The 19409-nt window shown below is 48.6% G+C and overlaps 1 protein-coding gene across 2 annotated transcripts in view; it reads right to left on the reverse strand.

Annotated features, from left to right (window-relative positions):
• Positions 1-19409, reverse strand: part of TBC1D14 (TBC1 domain family, member 14) — a 123270-nt gene that overhangs the window by 25338 nt on the left and 78523 nt on the right. Inside the window, exons 1-7 of one of the 2 annotated variants that reach the window (XM_011935402.1) lie at positions 19249-19300; positions 12137-12255; positions 10363-10445; positions 7598-7715; positions 5550-5656; positions 1902-1982; positions 85-179 (exon numbers count right to left, since the gene is read on the reverse strand). In XM_011935402.1, the coding sequence (XP_011790792.1) occupies positions 85-179; positions 1902-1982; positions 5550-5656; positions 7598-7715; positions 10363-10387 (426 nt within the window). In that variant the 5' untranslated portion in view covers positions 10388-10445; positions 12137-12255; positions 19249-19300. Of the gene's footprint in view, positions 1-84; positions 180-1901; positions 1983-5549; positions 5657-7597; positions 7716-10362; positions 10446-12136; positions 12256-19248; positions 19301-19409 lie in introns of those variants that run through there. The other variant, XM_011935401.1, reaches the window with a different exon arrangement.

Raw genomic sequence — 19409 nt, forward strand, 5'->3', positions numbered from 1 at the left:
AACTTGACAACAAATATACGCAGTTCAGCATCTATGAATTTTAGACAAAACATACTTGAAAGCAATAAGTCACCACCTACTTACTTGCTGGAAAATGCAGAGATTAGGAAACGTTCTAGAAATGTCCAGTTTAATAAGCTCCAGACTGGCTTCTCTGTCTGCTGCTGAAAAACCAGCATCTGTCAAAAGATGCCAAAAATCATTACATTCCTCAAGGGCACGAATGTAGGACAATTATGAGCCTCTGAAGTTTTACAAGAACGAAAGACGCAAAAAAGTTCTTCAGAAGCACACTGACGTAATCACATCTTGACTCACAGTGCAGCTTCAGAGTATTTAACAGATTGCAGGGTTTCTTAGAGAACATAGCACCAGCTAGTTCTAGATTAGATATCAGATATTCATTAGGTATTTTCTAGCATCTGATATCAAAATCTGACGTAATACCTCTCACCAATAACAATCAGTGGAAAGCAAGGACAAGTAGGAGAATAAACACAAAGAAACTCCAAGCATAAATACATACGCACACACACGTCACATATCTTTAACATCTTCAGTGTAAACTCACTAGATGTAGAAACGATTGCGGTATTATACTCGTGTGATATTTCTTTTTTCTTTTATCTTTTTGTAGAGACAGGGTCTTTCTTTGTTGCCCAGGCTCGTTTTGAACTCCTGACCTTAAGTGATTTGCCCACCTCAGCCTCCCAAAGTGCTAGGATTATAGGCACGAGTCACTGTGCCCAGCCAGTGTATAATATTTCTAACAAGTAATCATAAATAATTTGCTTTATACTTTTTTGAATTCTAATACCAAATAGACTGTAAAAATGATCAGTAAAATCATGTACTTCATAACCAACAGAATAACCAACAGAAGTAATCATTCTTGTGTGTTATGGAAAATGCTAAAGGCATAATCTAGCAAACATGCAGTGTTCTCGTCTCTGGAATTCTGAGCTCCTCTATAAGACAGTATTCAACTAATCCCAGACACCAGGCTACTGGAAGTCACGTGAAAAACTTTAAAGGGAATGACACTGGTTATGACCGGCCCTCCAGCATGTTAGGACACAAACACCTCTCAGGAACTGGGATGTTCTAATTCTTTCTCCTTTTTTTTTTTTTTCTAAGAGGGAGTCTTGCTCTGTCACCCAGGCTGGACTGCAGTGGCAAGATCTTGGCTCACTGCAACCTCCACCTCCAGGGTTCAAGCGATTCTCCTGCCTCAGCCTCCCGAGTAGCTGGGATTACAGGTGCACACCACCAAGCCCAACTGATTTTTGTTTTTTCTTGAGACAGAGTCTCACTCTTATCACCCAGGCTGGAGTGCAGTGGCACGTTCTTGGCTCACTGCAACCTCCACCTCCCGGGTTCAAGTGATTCTCCTGCCTCAGCCTCCAGAGTAGCTGGAATTACAGGCACCCACCACCATGCCTGGCTAATTTTTATATTTTTAGTAGAAATGGGGTCTCGCCATGTTGACCAGGCTTGAACTCCTGACCTCGTGATCCACCCACCTCAGCCTCCCAAAGTGTTGGGATTACAGGTGTGAGCCCTTGCACCCAGCCTAATTTTTGTATTTTTAGTACAGACGGGGTTTCGCCATGTTGGCCAGGCTGGTCTCGAACTCCTGACCTCAGGTGATCCATCCACCTTGGCCTCCCAAAGTGCTGGGATTACAGGCATGAGCCACCACACTCGGCCAATTTCTTATAAAAGTTTTTTACCCTTAATTTTTGCTTAAAAAAAAAAAAAAGAAGAACCCTTTTCTCATGGAGCTTTTTATGAATCCACATCAATCTCAACCATAGTTAAGTCAACCTTCTTCACTGTGTAATAAAGAATGACAAACATAATTGACCACAGCAGCCCGCTGGTTTTAGAAGAGACTCTACCTTCATTCTCCACTTCAGAGCCTCCCGTGCTAAGGGACCGCCACCTCTCCTTGGCTCGGGCAAGACAGATGTCAAAGAGCTCTGGAAGAAAAGCCTCTGGGTAAGTGTTATGTGCACATGTGAGTATTTTTCATCAAAACACCACAGAACACAGTACTATTTCCTTCAAATACTTAAGTTCAACTATAATAGGCTTAATGCACACTTCACAGGCTACTTAAACAATTCCCCTCAACGTGGCCTGAAAGTAATTTTATTGTTTAAAGACACAGCCTTAAACAGAGAAAGATTACACACATCACCACTGTTTACTTCTATGACACAACCCAACCACAAAACTGCCTTGTTTTGGTCTTTGTGACTTGTCTACTGCGTCTCCCAGACCGCAAGATCCCTGGGGCAAGACGGTGAAGCTCTCTCCCTCCCTCTGTATCCAAAACACACAGCACTGGAACTGACACAGAGTAACCCAATCAATGAATGTCTCGCTGACTGAGGGAGGGAAGGAGGGACCAGCAGAGAATCATCGGGTTTCAAGTAAGAACATGATGCAATTGCCCCCACCTGGCACAGGCCTCCTCGTCTTGCTGCCTGGCAGTAGAGCAGGGGTGGGGGAGATCCCAGGAATACACAGAAGCTGCAAAACACAGGACTCTTGCTGGCAGAGAAGGCTCATGACAGCCTCCAAATCCCCATATTCACAACTTATTGTGACAGCCTCTTTGGGTGGTTTGGTAATAGTTAAACAAGGCAACTTCACTAGCATACACAGACCTCCAAGGGTATATCCATGCCCCATTCTTCTTTCAAGGACAAGTGTGCAGGCTGAACCCACAGAGCTCCTTCTCAGCACCCTGTTCCCCACCACAGCCCAGTCTCAGTCTCAGGTGCCTCCTGGTTGTCCGGCTTTTTCTTTTTTTTTTCCGAGATGGAGTCTTGCTCTGTCACCCAGGCGGGAGTGCAGTGGCACGATCTCGGCTCACTGCAACCTCTGCCTCCCGGATTCAAGTGATTTTCTTGACTCTGCTTGAATCCTGAATAGGTGGGATTACAAGTGCATGCCACTGCGCCCGGTGAATTTTTTTTTTTTTTTTTAGTAGAGATGGGATTTGGCCATGTTGGCCAGGCTGGTCTCAGACTCCTGACCTCAGGTGATTTCCCCCACCACAGTCTCCCCAAGTGATGGGATGATAAGCGTGAGCCACTGCACCTGCCACTACTCTGGCTCTGATGGTCCTGATCTGCTCCCAGATGTCTCAGGTTACACGCAATCACTAGTCTATCACTGAGACTTTAATTGCAGCTACCCATGGAATTTTGAGCACTTTATTTTTCCCATAATTACTTTTGGAAAATACAGCAGAGCACATCTGCCTTCTGGGCAGTGTACACTATTTTATTAAAATGTAATCCAAATTCTAGTTTCACTATTATAGTATCAGTGTCCAAAGGAGTAAGTCAGCATGCATGCTCCCAGGACAATCCCACACTGCTCTGCGCTGGTGCCTCATGCACCTGGTGGCACTTCCACCTGCTGTCGGCCTCTAGGAGGCAGGCCAAGCTTTGGTCGTTTTGGCCAAAGGTGGATGAATACCATTGTGTGGCCATGGTCACCAGGGAATCACTTCCCAAGTGAGACATTTGACAGTTAAGTCACACAGGCTACCAGCCTCGGGGTTCAACGGTCAAAGTGTCAAGCATTTTAGGATTCTCCCCCATGGTTTTACTGGTGTGTATCTGGGGAATGCTGGGGGCTGGATGGCTACTACACCTTCTTCCCAGACCCCCTGCTCCAATGTCAAAGCACAAGATTGACCAAGGCCCTAAAAGTGAAGTTTTAATAGTACTATTAGGTTGACTTTCACTAAGTTTCCAATTGTACAACCACAAGAGCAAAACCTTGGGGCTCCCCAAGTCAGAACACGGGCTTTAGAATTAGCCTGGGCTAGGATCAGAGTCCTGGCCCCACACACAAGAGCCAGAGACCTGGGCACAGTCCCAGCCTTTCCAGGATGCTGAGCCTTCTCTAGAGGAAAATGAGGTCAAGGTCGCAGTGTTGATATTAAATAAGATCCACAAGTAAAGAACCTAATATGATGCTTGGTACTCAGCAACCAAGTTTGTGTTCTTACACTGGCTTGGAGATGTATTAAAACCGAGATTAAGCAGGACCCAATAAGGCGGCATTCATTCACACGGCAGGCATTTCTTAAGGGCCTGCCACATGCAGAGACCTAGGCTGGGTGAGAGTGAAAACGCAGAGAGCACAGCAGGTGAGGGCCCAGCTTCCTGAGCCCCAGTGCTAGTGGGGGCCACTGACACTGCCTGGCTCACGATACAAGACGGACACAATGAACACAAATCGAGCCAATACCAAGGTTCGGACAAATGTCTAAGACTCATGTCTAAACATGTAACTGATTCATCAGCGGTTTTGCCCAATCCAAAACAATATGGTCCATAGGTTTTAATTTAAATAAAATCCACCCAGGCATCGGTGAGAAGCAACAATTAAACACACACACCAAGGACGGTGCATTCCATCCAATCTGCAGAGACAGAGCTTAGAAATAAATGCTCGGTAACTTCTCCAAACTTCAACTTCTGAGGATGCTTTTAAAAAACCATTTCCACAAGTTAAATGTTATTCATCTTCTCACACAGACCAGTTAAAAAAAAGTTTTGGTAGGTATGGGTTTAGCCAAAAGAGGGAGTTCTGGGCCCCACGTTCCTCGGTAGGACCACACCGCACAGAAGCCAGTCACCAGCCAGCCGGCTGATGCTCCGCGAGGGGAGACCCTGCCTGGGATGAGGCCAAGCTGGTCTGTCAAGATAAGAACAACAATCAAAACCCCAACTAGGGAGCGAAGATACCAACCAACCGTTTAAACTCGAGGCCTTCGTGAGCATAAAAACCACATCGTCAACTCCCCAGGCAGGTCCTAGGCCCCAGAAAGAGCAGGAAGGCAGCCCTGTCTTTCCACAACTCAGACTGCAGGCAGGGAGGCAGAAGTGAAAAGAATGGCTGCCAGTATTAATCACTTAATTTGAAGACTGTGGGCTCACCGCACCTATTACACACTGGACACGCTGCAGAGTGCTCGGGACATGTAGGGAAGTGAATTCAGTCTGAGGGAGGAGGTGTACATGCAAACTGAGTAGATGCAATACAGCGAGAGATCACTGAGCATAGTTTTCACCCAGCTGACAAACCCCCAGAGCCGCAAGGCCCCCGTGCCAGAACAGTATGTTGTCCCCTCCAAGGCTGCCTGAAATAAATCCCACAAAATACCAACAGACACCCCAGTACAACAAACACCCTCACAGCAAGAACCACCTGCCCCTTCCACACTCACTTCCCAGTCAAGCCTTGCCTTCCTGGGACTTGGATCCGTGAAGCTCAGGCACCTCCCCGATGCTCTGAGCCCCATCTTCCACGCTTCCTCTACTCAAAGGCTCCTGCACTGAGCTGTCAGGTAACTGGAGTGCACAGCACTAAACGCAGGCCTCCCTCCTGAAGGATACAGTCTGCTGGTGTCTCAAAAGACACAGATTCATGGCAATGGTTGCCTTTCTTTCCAACAGGGCAAAAAGGAGAGAAGACACAGGGCCTGGGGTGGACCCCCCAGGATCATGAAGGCCACTTACCGTGGGTGATATTTAACTCGTTGCCAATGGCTAAGCTCCAGACTTTGCCTCTCACACTTGGAGGGATTCCCTGCCACCATAAATCTCGAACTTTTCTAGAGCACCACCTGGACAAAAATGGAAGCAAGAGTTGGAGTTTGTTCTACACAGACATTTGTCTACCTGCGTGCCTAGCCCCGAACCACCAAGAACTGGGATGCACCGTTGTTAGCAGGCACAGCCCCTGCCCTCAGAAAGCTTAGACTTTAGGACTCTGTAAAGATCAAACCAACAATCTCCTTCTGCTGGGCAGCTGCTGTGGCAGGTATGAAAGAGCACAGCACAGCATGGGACACCACACACTCGAGGCCCAGGCACACTCTGGAGCCAAGTTCTGAATGACCTGAGCACATGAAGGATGGGAAGGACTTTCTGAGCAGAAAACACAGGAAAAAGCAATGGCCTGGCCTCCTACGGGAACAGCACATAGCTGAGAGTGGGTGAGGAGTGCCAGGTGGCACTGCGGCAGCACTGGAGACAGAAGCAGACCCCAGCAGAGTCAGCAGACGGCTGCCGCACCGCCCATACAGGCCCAGCGCCCAGATGTGAGCTGGCACGGTCTAACTGCAGAGAAGAACTGCTGACTCAGAACATTCCGGACTGTACAGAGTCCTTCAGCTCTGCTGGGACAAGGAACACACACTGCCAACAGCCTGGGCAAACCAGGCCCACGTGGTGCCTCTGAACGCAGCATCGTGGGGAGCACAGGCGTGAAGCTGCAGAAAGCAGGCTGCATCCTAACTCCATTCTTACCTGTGGAATCTGGACAAATCATCTCTCTCTCTAAACCTATACCATTCTCTCGAAAGTCAAGCTGATGAAACCTACACCCAAGGGCTACTGTGAGGATGAAGTGAGACAAAGTACAAAAGCACCCAGAGCAGTGCCAGGCAGCGTCGGTGTGCCGTCAGCGGGAGCTGCTGCGGGTCTGTATGCAATGCATTCAGACCACATTCAACCCAGAGCCCTGTAGGATGGACCAGTGGTCTCCCTCGGTGGGAGCAGTAAGCATTCTGAGAACCTCTGTTCTTGTTACTAGATCCCCTGTGAGAACAGGTATAAAGCGTTTCCTGACAGCATCAACCCTTTTGAGGACACTGCGTTAAAAAGCATGCTCTGAGCATATTTTCCTAGTGGAGACCCTGAGAAGGGCCGTGTGACCCTTGCAGTGCTGACATGTGGGACGAGCAGAAGAGAAGCCGGCATCCAAGCTCCCCAAATGCCTCTGTGCGCAGCCCTGGGACTTCCGCCTGCACACCGGCCCCCACCGTTCTGAACACAAGAATAAAAACAAGACCCACAACTGCCCCTCAGATGTAAAGAGGGCAGCAGCTGCCAGACTCTGCCAGGTGCACTCTACTGGACACTGGGGTCACTATCCTCAAAGAGAGGAAGACAGAGGCCTAAACAGACAGCTGTGTGTACAGAGAAATACAGGGCCCTAGAGCCAGGGTAGGTGCAGCAAAGTCTTCCCTGAGCTTTGGAGAGCACACAGGAGTTAGCTGGCTGAGGAGGTACAGGATAAGAGCATTCTGGGCACAGGGCCTGGAACATGTGAGGCCCCAGGTTTAAAAGCAGCAACACCTATGGGGGGCTCCCTAGGGAGAGGGCTCTGTCCAAGCGGAGGAGAGGCATCCGAGGGTGAGGCTGCCGAGGAAGGAAGGCCACCTCACTAAGGGTATTGCCCGCTAAGCTAAGGGTTCAAACTGTGTACTGAGAGTCACAGGAAGTTACTGAAATTCTAGGTTAAGCGAGGTGACACCAACTCATGCTTTAGAAGCTGGCTCAGGAGATGAGAAGAAGGTGAACTGGAAGGGAGGAGAAGAGATTATCACAGTCTCCAAGCAAGGAATGGCACGGGCTGAGCCAGGGTAGAGGGAAGGAAGATGATGCAACTTCAACTCGCTGCATCCAGGGTGTCACTGCTGGCTATGACGACTACGGCTGTGGCCCACAGAGTCTAGACAGAAATGCTCTGCAGTTCAGCCGCACCCAGAGCCATGTCTTACATTGTTTCCCAGTTGGGTAAGATCTCATTATTCCAGGTGAGCACAGCGTTTCCAATGCTTTCCTCGACTCTACATCTTTCTTCTAGCTGCTTCTTCCTCCGCTGGGCTTCTTTCAGCTCTAGAAATCACAATTTAGAAAAACAATGATCTACTAACTGATATGGACCATTTCCAGGCAAGGTGATTTTCCTGTCACACTGCAGACACACCAGGAAAACGGCCCTGAAGCAGAGCGAGCATCAGCTCCAGTGCTCACTTTGCACCAGATGGACTCCAGAAGGGTCAGGCGTTATCCACCCTTTAGTAAGCTTGCAAAGTGTAACATCTACACAGGAAAGTACACAAAGAAGAATATGATTCAGTCGACCAGGCGCAGTGGCTCACGCCTGTAATCCCAGCATTTTGGGAAGCCAAGAAGGGCGGGTCACCTGAGGTCAGGAGTTCGAGACCAGCCTGGCCAAAGTGGTGAAATCCCATCTCTACTAAATGCAAACATTAGCTGGGTGTGATGGCAGGGGCCTGTAGTCCCAGCTACTTGGGAGGCTGAGGTAAGAGAACTGCTTGAACCCAGGTGACAGAGGTTGCAGTGAGGCGAGATAGCACCATCGCACTTCAGCCTGGGCAACAGAGCGAGACTCTGTCTCAAAAAAAAAAAAGAAAAGAAAGAACATGATTCAGTTACTACAAAACACAAAAATCCCTGAAACTACCATCCTGATCAAAACAACCGAACATTACGAGAAGCCCCTCCTGCACTCCTAGCCCTGTCCCCTTCCAGATGCAGGCTCCATGCTGACTCTAACAGCTCCAACATCACTGGTTTTTTTTTTTTTTGGATGTCTTGTTCTGTCACCCAGGGTGCGGTGCAGTGACACAATCTTGGCTCACTGAAACCTCCGCCTCCCGGGTTCAAGTGATTCTCCTGCCTCACCCTCCTGAGTAGCTGGGATTACAGGCACCCACCACCACGCCCAGGGAATTTTTGTATTTTTAGTAGAGATGGGGTTTTATCATGTTGGTCAGGCTGGTCTCAAACCCCTGACCGCCTGCCTTGGCCTCCCAAAGTACTGGGATTACAGGTGTGAGCCACCACGCCCAGCCTTGAGCATTACTCTTAATCTACAAATAGCAACTCTGAGAAATACTATGCATTTAGTTTACATATACTCTTTTTGCGTGTGGTCAAATTTACCATTTTAACTATACAGCTCAGTGGCATTAAGAACATTCCGACTGCACAACCACACCACCGTCCATCACCAGAACTTTCTCATTGGCCCAAATGAAACTGTCCCCATCAAACCCTAACTCCCCACTCCCTGTCTCCCCAGCCCCTGGCACCCCCCATTTGACTCTCTGTGAGTTGGACTGCTCTAGGGGCCTCACAGAGGTGGATCACACATCATTTGTCCTGTTCGGACTGACTGGTTTCACTTAGGGTATCTTCAAGATTCCTTCATGTGGCCGCATGTGCCAGAATTTCCTTCCTTTTTAAGGCCAAATATTATTCCACTGTACGTATACACCACATTGTTATATATTTTTATTTATTTATTTATTTTTTCAGACAGAGTCTCCCACTGTCGCCCAGGCTGGAGTGCAGTGGCATGATCTCGGCTCACTGCAACCTCCACCTCCCGGGTTCAAGAGATTCTCCTGCCTCAGCCGCCTGAGAAGTTGGGACTACAGGCATGCCCCACCACACCTGGCTAATTTTTTATTTTTAGTAGAGACAGGGTTTCTCCATGTTGGTCAGGCTGGTCTCGAACTCCCGACCTCAGGTGATCCACCCTCCTTGGCCTCCCAAGGTGCCGTGATGACAGGCGTGAGCCACCGTGCCTGGTCTTTTTTATTTTTATTTTTAGAAAGGCAGACTGGCAGTGCCTCATTTGGATGTGTCTGGAGTCTCGGAAGCCTGACGACTGTACATTCTCCTACCAATGGAGCCTGTTTGGACGCTCCAGCAGCAGAGTGTAGCTACTCATATACCCTGACTGAAGACTGGTCCTCTATCGGGGATGGTCATTCTCTTTGACCAAACACACAGCTTCAGGAGGGACGCACTTGGAGTGCCAGTGGGGAAGGGGACACCGGGCTAGCTAGCAGATCAGCCAAATCAACCCTGGTGATCAATGGAGTGACAGATACGACAGCCAAATTGCCCTCACATCCATGTTATATGTTTTTAAAATCTCCTAGAAAAAGAGTTTAAGTGTTGCAAGGAATTTTATCAATCATCTTCTTGGAAATTTAAACAACAACCCAGAGAGGGAAAGAAATGTACCTATCATTGATGGCTGAAACTTTCTGTAGTCTGGTATTTCTATCTTACACAGTCACCTTTCTCAAGTCAGTTCAAAGTGCTTTTCTCTTGAATAAAGCTACCAGGAATGGATAGTAACCTTTCACAAGAGACACAGGCGCCCTACTCCAAAGCCTGGGGCTTTACAGCCCACCCGGGACGCCTCTGGGGGCTTCTGGGATGAGAGAGGCCTCCTTGGGAGGCTCCCAGCAAATCCTGCGGTCTCACCACTTCTCCTCTCTGTCTACCTCTATGTCCCCGAGTCCCTGTGGCCTGCCCATGCCACCCTGCGGCCCTGTTTTCACTTGTGGGGGCCTTCCACTTGCATTTTTTTTTTTGGAAGACTACAAATTTCAATGACTGAAGTTCAGGTTCTATGACTCTAAATAGTAAAAAGAAGATAACCAGAAAGACACAAATCCTGTGCTGCCCGATCTAACCCAGCAAGTGTGAACCCCATTACCTCGCTTTTTGGCCTGAACCACCATTTCTTCATACTGCTGTCTGTGCTTCTGAGCTTCTTCAGCTGGTTTTGCTGGGAGATTTCTTGATAGGAAAGAAACGAGTTTTCACCATTATAAATACCACATAAAAGTCTTTGAGAAAAAAACCTGAAACATAATTTCCTAAAACATAGAAAGCTCAAACACTAAAAACTCATTTTTTTAAGATTACACAGTTCTTTCACAAGCTTTTATAATACTTTCTTACAAAAACAAGTTCACTACAAAACAAATGAATGGGCCAGGCACGGTGGCTCACGCCTGTGATCCCAGCACTTTGGGAGGCCGAGGCGGGCGTATCACGAGGTCACGAGATCAAGACCATCCTGACCAACACAGTGAAACCCTGTCTCTACTAAAAAATACAAAAATTAGCCAGGCATGGTGGCACGTGCCTTTGGTCCCAGCTACTCGGGAGGCTGAGGCAGGAGAATCGCTTGAACCCAGAAGGCAGAGGTTACAGTGAGCCAAGATCACGCCACTGCACTCCAGCCTGGGCAACAGAGTGAGACTCCATCTCAAAAGAAAAAGAAAAAAAGAAAAAAAAATGAATGATAAAGATTAGCAGGAAGAAAATAACAACTATCCACAACTGCAACAGTAATAAACAATCTTTTGGTATATTTTCACCCCACACTCCAAAGAAACTTTGATTTGACTGCAATACTCTAATAACTGTCAACACTTAATTCTTGAAGCAGGGCGCTCTAACAGCATTTGTTACATGTATGTATGACAACATGTCCTGACCAGATTTTTAAAGTGAACAGATTTTGTACTAGCTACATGGTTCATTTGTCTTGTTACGTATACACAGATGTGCACCTTAGTTCTAAGCACCTTGGTATACCTTCAAAACCCATTAAAAAAATGCAATTCGTGCTCTCTTTCAGAAGTGTGCTTGTGACTGTACTGGCACTAGGGTAAAGGGAGGGCAGGAGTGTCTGGCTGCCTGTGTCCCTCACACAACAGGATCTATATTCACTGGGACATTTTAAACCACCACCACTTGCTGCAGGAGAGTCCGCCAGTTCACCTTTCAGAGCATGAAAACGACTGGTCTTCAAAGGGCAGAGTCTTTTCCTGATGGCCTCTAACTTTCCAGTCCTCCATTTCTCTCCCCAACACAAATTTTCAAGGATAAGAATTAACAGTAGAAGACACCCTGCTTCTTTTTTTTTTTTTTTTTTTTTTGAGATGGAGTTTTGCTCTTGCTGCCTAGGCTGGAGTGGATCTCGGTTCACCACAACCTCTGCCTCCCAGTTCAAGTGATTCTCCTGCCTCAGCCTCCCGAGTAGCTGGGATTACAGGCGCCCGCCACCACACCTGGCTATTTTTTATATTTTTGGTAGAGACAGGGCTTCACCATGTTGGCCAGGCTGGTCTCGAACTCCAGACCTCAAGTGATCCACCCGCCTCGGCCTCCCAAAGTGCTGGGATTACAGGTGTAAGTCACTGCGCCCAGCCGACAACTTACTGTTAAATGCTAAAGTAAAAAAGAAAAATCACCTGAATGGAAAATCCTGGTCAAAACTTCTATGCTACAGGACAGTTTTCCAAACTGGTCATTTACTATCATTACAGAACACATGTTAATATAGGGAATAAGACGTACTTCTGGCTTATTCTTCTTCCCTTTCTGACCCTAGTTCTTCTCTAACAAAAAGGTGCTTAGCAAGTTGTGCTTATTTCCTAAAAAAGCAAACACTCTACAGAGATTCTTCTTAAACTCACGCTGGTCTGTCCTCGAGGATGAGTGCGGTGGTGGAAAGTGGTTCAAAGTCAAGATTCTTCCTCACATTCTGCTTTGGAGAGGGTGGCTTGCCAGGTCTTCCAGCCTTGTCTTCATATTCCTAGGACAAAGAAACCAGGATGACTCCAGGTCCATTCAGATAGAATGAAGTCCTCGGAACGCAAGAAAGTTGTTCTGTCATGAAACTCTCTTAAGCCAATTTCGAGGACAATTCACCGAAAGTCTTTCCTGCTATTCAGAAGGAAAAGCCGCTGACTAAAGGGGTCTTTTTGGAGACAGAGTCCCGCTCTGTCGCCCAGGCCGGAGTGCAGTGGCGTGATCTTGGCTCACTGCAACCTCCACCTCCTCGGTTCAAGCGATTCTCCTGCTTCGGCCTCCCAAGTAGCTGGGACCAGAGGTGCCCACCACAATGGCTGGCTAATTTTTTGTACTTTTAGTATAGATGGGTTTTCACCATGTTGGCCAGGCTAGTCTTGAACTCCTGACCTCAGGTGATCCACCTGCTTTAGCCTCCCAAATTGGTGGGATTACAGGCGCGAGCCACTGCGCCCAACCTAAAGGGGTTTTAGAGTTCCAAAGTTGAGACCACTGCTTTATGACATGACTGTGCGCTTCCCTCGCTGGTGGGGAAATAATAAAGGATCTCATCATCAAACGCTGCCTCAGGTCTCCTGTCTCCTGGGTAAGAGGCATGTTTTCTGTCTTCTGGACACTGTACATTTTAACTGATTATTATCATGGCCACTGGGAAGCCACCACTGCAAATTGTTATATAAATAGTTTTGCCATGCCCTGGAAATCTAAGAGCAGCCTCCACACCACTGGGTCACCGGTTCACCCACACACTGCAACCACAAGAGCTCGGTCACACCTGGTGACCCACATTCCAAACGCCCAGCCAGAAGAACTCAGGAGAGCCGAACAAGTTGGTGCTTCTGAAATAACGTGTGTGTACTTCGCTCTGTGCAAAATCAAAACCACAATCATTTAAGATGATTATAGAAAATTAACAAGATATTACAGACAAGGCTCTCAGGACTGCCCCTGAAGGGAAGATAATCTCATTGAGAAGACAGGACAAAGAAAGGTAGCGTTAACCTAAGATTTCATGTTTGTCATGAGGTAGTAAGAAATTGCTAAATGAATTTCAGGCACACTAGCTGTCAAGAGGGGTGTTACCGGTGAAATTATGCGGCAAGCAATTATTCTCTTAGCCAGAAAGCCTCTAAAAAGTAGAAGGAAAGAGATTATTTCCTCAAAATACACAGGCTATGAGAAGGATGTGCACCAAGCAGCAGTTCGGAGGGGTGGTCTCTGTATACCTGGATGTACATGGTCACATGTCTTAACACTGTCTACTGTGGCTTAACATGGTTTCATTACAATTCTAAAATTACTTCCACTTACCAGAAACTGAAAACACGGACTCATTCCTTGCTGGATTCAAGCATCTGAGCATCTACATTGTACGGGGTACACAGCCATGACCTAACACGGCACTGGCCCTCATGAAGCTTCAGTCTAGCACCTGAATGTCAAAGTCACCAATTTCATAGGAAATCAGCCAAAAGCTGTGTGTTAAGATTCTGAGGCATGCTGCATTTTAACAAGAATTAGTAACACATACCCCATGAGGTGCTACTTATCTGCTAAGCCTGGTCTGGTGAACTGTATACCAAGGCCAGAGATGTTGGGCCCAAAATCAGCCATGGCAGGATGTGGATGCCCATTTCCATCGGCTTCTGTGTGCTCTGTGCGTGTGGACTCATTTTGTCTTCACAGCAATCTGCTTGGTAAGTGTCACCCATTTTACGGACAGCGTAACTGAGGTTCAAAGTGAAGTGACTTGCCTGAAGCATACAGCCAGCAAGGCTGGGCCTGCAGGACTCCCAGTCTGCCGCCTTGAGCAGGCCCAGCATCATCTGTGAATACACTCAAACCCACAAGTGTGCAGTTTTAGAGGGGAAAGCCTGAGTCCTGCACGGCTTAGGTGTGGCCTCTGCAGCCAAACAGCTCTGGAAGCAAATTCAGATCCACCAACCACCAGCTATGACCTCGGGCAAGGTACTCACTTCAAATCCCTAAGCCTTCTTTCCACATCTGCAAGATGGGAAGCCCCACCTGCCCCACCCCATGAGGGCAGCTGGAAGGAATGAGGCGACGTCACAGCCTCTGGTGCACAGGGACTGCTGGAGAAGGGCAGCCCTTGTTACTCTGCGCCACTAGCTTTCTCTCCCCTCAGACCTGAAACCACGGAAAAGGCAGAAAATCACGCTCTAGTGCCAAAGAACAATCCAGGAGCCCTGCCAAGTTGCCAACAGCACAGATACAAAAAGTAGGAGTAAAAGGAAGTAAAAGCCTTGAGTCATGACCAGAAACGTCAGATCGCTTCAGTCAGAGCTTCTTACTATTACCAACAGCAACAAACAGCGGCAGCGGCTGACGCTAACAAGCCCAGCACTTCCGAGTGCTTTACACGCGCACACTGGTTTAACTCCATCTCCCTCCACACCAGCCCCCTAAAGGGGCTACCCCACCCCCAGACCACGCTGGGCTAACTCCATCTCCCTCCACACCAGCCCCCCAAAGGGGCTACCCCACCCCCAGACCACGCTGGGCTAACTCCATCTCCCTCCACACCAGCCCCCCAAAGGGGCTACCCCACCCCCAGACCACGCTGGGCTAACTCCATCTCCCTCCACACCAGCCCCCCAAAGGGGCTACCCCACCCCCAGACCACGCTGGGCTAACTCTATCTCCCTCCACACCAGCTCCCTAAAGGGGCTACCCCACCCCAGACCAAGCCAACAAGTACTGCACAAGGACACGCTGTACCTCACTAGCGCAAAGCTGTGGCTGTGGTCAGATGGCCCAACAAAGGTTCAAGAAAAAAAAGCAGGGATGCAGTACCTGAGACAGGCACGGTTTTCTGCCTTTTCCAGTGGTTTCAGGTCTGAGGAGAAGAAAAAGCAAGTGCCACAGACCAACAAAGGCTGCCGTTTCTCCAGCACTCCCTGTGCACCAAAGGGATGAGGGGACCCAGAGGTGTCTGTGACTCCCCAGGCGGGCAAGCAAGGAAGCTGGGTCACAGGCCACGCGCTGGGGTTCTGCAGCCACATTCCTCATCACAGAATTCACACAAGCCTCTCGCAGGCATGCATCAGAAATAATCCATCATTCAGATTCAATCTCAGTAGTTTTCACAACCATGACCAAAACCTCAAATACTGAACTAAGTGCACAAATTAGCAAAGATGTAGGGTCAGATGCTTACGTTTTAATCACAGACCAAGATGTGATTAAAATAACAAAGTGATAGAGGGGGCCTGGCCTGCTCATACTTGAAATCCCAGGCAAAGCCCTTTCCAAAACGTCAGGCAGCCTTTTAGAAGAGAAACGGCGTTGGAAATGGTGACAGGTCCTGCTCTAGACCCGGTTCTCCCAGGGCAACCTGGAAGTGACAACAGTAAGCTCACTGTCCACACCAGACAAATCAACTTTAGAAACAAGAAAGAGGACTGTTCGCTCCCAGGATCCCGGAGGGGAAGGAACAGCACCTGGAGAAAGAACACTCAGTTGTGGATTATCAGCCCTAGGGTCAGGCTAGCAAGGGCTAAGGCTCTGGAAATAAAACCAGAGTTCTAGGTACTGGCTTGGGTGAGTCGTCTTGTCTCTCAGCCTGTTCTCGGCTATAAAACAGTAGCAACTGTACAGACCACTGTGGTGGTCAAATGAGAGAACACATGTAAAATGGCTCGCCACTCACTCCCTCAAGTGCCAAGCCCTTTCTGGGTGCCAGGCAAGTACTGGTGTGGTCCACCTCGGTCCAACTTATCATTCCCAAGCTCCGTCTCCACGTGGGACCAAGTTTTGAAGTCTCTTGGTTTAAACCAAGTAATAATGCCCGTCTTCCTGCACTCGTCAGAAGCCCTGCAGCCTAACGGGTAAAATAAACTGCCCAATTAAGTGACAGCTGCCACCCTGGACAAGCCTAGAGGGAATTTATTCATTTATTTATTTTTGAGGAGTCTCATTCTGTCACCCAGGCTGAAGTGCAGTGGCGCAATCTTGGCTTACTGCAACCTCTGCCTCCCGGGTTCAAGTGATTGTCCTGCCTCAGCCCCCCGAGTAGCTGGGATTACAGGCGTGCACTACCAGGGCCAGCTAATTTTTGCATTTTTAGTAGAGACAGGATGTCACTATGTTGGCCAGGCTGGTCTTGTACTCCTGATCTCAAGTGATCCACCCACCTCAGCCTCCCAAAGTGCTGGGGGGATTACAGGTGTGAGCCACCACACCCAGCCCCCAGAAGTAATTCAGAATAAGGTTCTTCAAAGTTCTATCAGCAGATCAGTTTGATTGGTCATAACAGCATTTTTTAAAAAAATAAAACAATAAAAACCACGGTTCCTAAAGACAGTTTGCTTCAGCTTTACACCTAGTTATGTCAGTACAATGAGTCTCAATTTAAAGTGTCTAACTGGGGGAGGGGGGAGGGGGAAGGGATTGCATTGGGGAGTTATACCTGATATAAATGATGAATTGATGGGTGCTGACGAGTTGATGGGTGCAGCACACCAACATGGCACAAGTATATATATGTAACAAACCTGCACGTTATGCACATGTACCCTAGAACTTAAAGTATAATAAAAAAAATAAAAATAAAAATAAAGTGTCTAACTGGGGACAATTTCAAAAAAGTTTGCAGGCTGCCAGTTTAGAAGCACAGTTGCTCAAAGTCCCTGCTCTGGGTAGCTTATAAGGAATCATGCTGGGAAAGACGAGACCATACCAACATGGCAGGCGCACCTCACTAGCAGCTAACTTGTGGAGTGTGGTCTGATGACCCAGCTAAGGTTGAAGAAAAAAAGCACGGAGGCAGGGTGCCTGAGCAGAGCCCCAGTCTCATGCAGAGGCCATGTGCAAGAGACTCAGCAAGCAGGGCAAGAGGGAAGGGGCCATGTGGAAAAGAGGAAGCTAATCTGTGAAGGGACGAAGCAGGCCTGGCACTTTAGGAGGCCCTCAACCTCCAACCCAGCAGGGCTCACTCCACAGGGGCAATACGATGCAGGCAAAGGCTCCCACACAGGTGAGACCGTGAGGCATGCCAGGAGGGGCGAGCCACACGCTGTGGGAGGAAGAGCAGGATGCCTGAGGCCAGGGGGACATGGGAAGCTTCCACAACGGGGCCACCAGAGTGGACAGACAAGTAAGATGTGGGCTAGAGGCCGAGAGGAACAGGCACTCTGAAGTCAGAAGCAGTGGCCAGGAGACGCCCACAAGCAGGCTTCTTCATGTTAGCACCAGGATTTCAACCGGGAATGGTGCAGAGTCAAAGTTGTTTTGCTCCAGAAACACGCTACCCAGAGGTGTTGGGACAAGCCCCAGGAGAGAGGGGAGAGCCAGATGAGAGACTGTGAGGTATGGGGAGCCCCTCAGATGCATCCTGGGGCAGGGTCTACATTCCACGTGTGATCTGCCCAGTGCTAAAGACAAGAAGGGCACGAGACTCCTGAATTAGGTTTAATGTTAGTTTAAAAAGAGGAACGGAAAGCCTGCTTCAAAGCACGTTTGTCTTAAGAGGGAAAAGAAAGGATCATGATTCTCAAACAATGACAAAGTATTCCTAAGCCTGCCACAGAGGTGCTGTGCCTGTGGTCCCAACTACTCAAGAGGCTGAGACAAGGATCATTTGAACCCAGGAGTTCAAGGTTGCAGTAAGCCATGACCGCACCAGGGCAACAGGGCAAGACCCTGTCTCAAAAAAAAAAAAAAAAAAGAAAGTATTCCTGGTAGAAAGACAAGAAGGGTCATCAATGCTACTTATGAACTGGAGGAACATTACAAAATATAGCCAATGATGTCAATAACCTGCTAGTAGAAGCTCCCTGACTTCCAGGAAGGTGGCCTCTGGCTCCCTGGAAATCTATTTTAGCTAGAAGAAGAAAGGGTCATCAGTCAAATCCTGTGCTTAAATCTCCTACTCCACTGTCTGCAGTATCAAGATTAACCAGTGAAAATAACCTGAGGATTTGGCAGTGCACCTGGAATAAAGCTGCCAAGGTAGGAAGGCCGGCCATCCGAGTGGTACCTAACAAAAGACTTGAACTAATGCTGTGACAGCGCGGCGGCCACATCTGCAGAGGCTGAGGACCTGGGGAAGCACTGGGGGACAGCGGCAGGCCTGGTCTGAGCCAGCACCACCAGCAGCGTGACCTTGAGCTCCTCCTCCATCCCCAAGCCTGTTTCCTCATCTGTTGCAACTGAAGATTAAATGAGAACGAGCATAAGGTGCAGAGCCAAAGCAGGTGCCCAGAAATAACAGGAGTATGAGTGTCACTATATACTACGAAATTACTCCTCAAAACATTCCACTCTAAGAGGGCTGCTTGTGGAAAAGGGCACGAGACTGAAAGTGTCCACAACACGGGCTGGACTCACACTTGGCCATTTGTAAAAGCAACTGTCTGGGAGGGGGGAGCCCAATTTAGAATCTGGGAGGGGCTCCATTTTGCCATTTTGAGGGGGAATAATGGCCTGCACAGTTCTTACAAAGGTCCCACCTTCCAAAAGGTAGCCCCGGGTAACCCCTGAAGCCTGACCTCATGGTAAGTAAAACCGCTGAGAACACCTGAGTGGTTCCTCTGGCCAGGATTCTGTAACCAGCTGCAGTCCCCTCCTGGAAAGCGTCCTCTATGTTACTGGGAACGTTGGCATTCTGGAAAGCACTCTCAGGAGTCCTTTTCTAATAGTCATATTCCTCCCAGAGCATTGAGAATACAAAAGTTAATATGCGGACTGGTGAATGAAACATATTCAAAGGAACTAGGTTTTAACACGCCTGGTTGCTGTTGCAACCTGACCACCTCATTGGGCTCCAGAGCTCGGAGCGCAGTCTCATCTCCACACAAAGGCTCATCGGATGGCAGGCGAGGCCCTTTTGGCCTCTAAGGGGGCTGCAGGGCCTGGCCCGGCTCTGAAAACAGGGTAAGGAGGACTCAAAGGACGTGCTCGCTCGCGCTGTCTCTCGTCGTCCCAGTAAACGTGAACCCAAGAAGAAAATATGTGGAAGCACAGACACAAAGAGTGCCAGGGAGGAGAGCGCATCAGCAGCGTGCACAGCAAGCTTCGGGCTGCTGAGGACAGATGCACGTGATGCTCGCACACCCGCACAACCGCACACATGCACACTCGCACACTCCACTTGCCCGGGGCCGCAGGGCTGGCAGGCCCCGGACAGGACAGGCCCCC

This window comes from Colobus angolensis, unplaced genomic scaffold (assembly GCF_000951035.1).
Source record: "Colobus angolensis palliatus isolate OR3802 unplaced genomic scaffold, Cang.pa_1.0 Scaffold143, whole genome shotgun sequence".
NCBI classification, from domain to species: Eukaryota; Metazoa; Chordata; class Mammalia; order Primates; family Cercopithecidae; genus Colobus; species Colobus angolensis.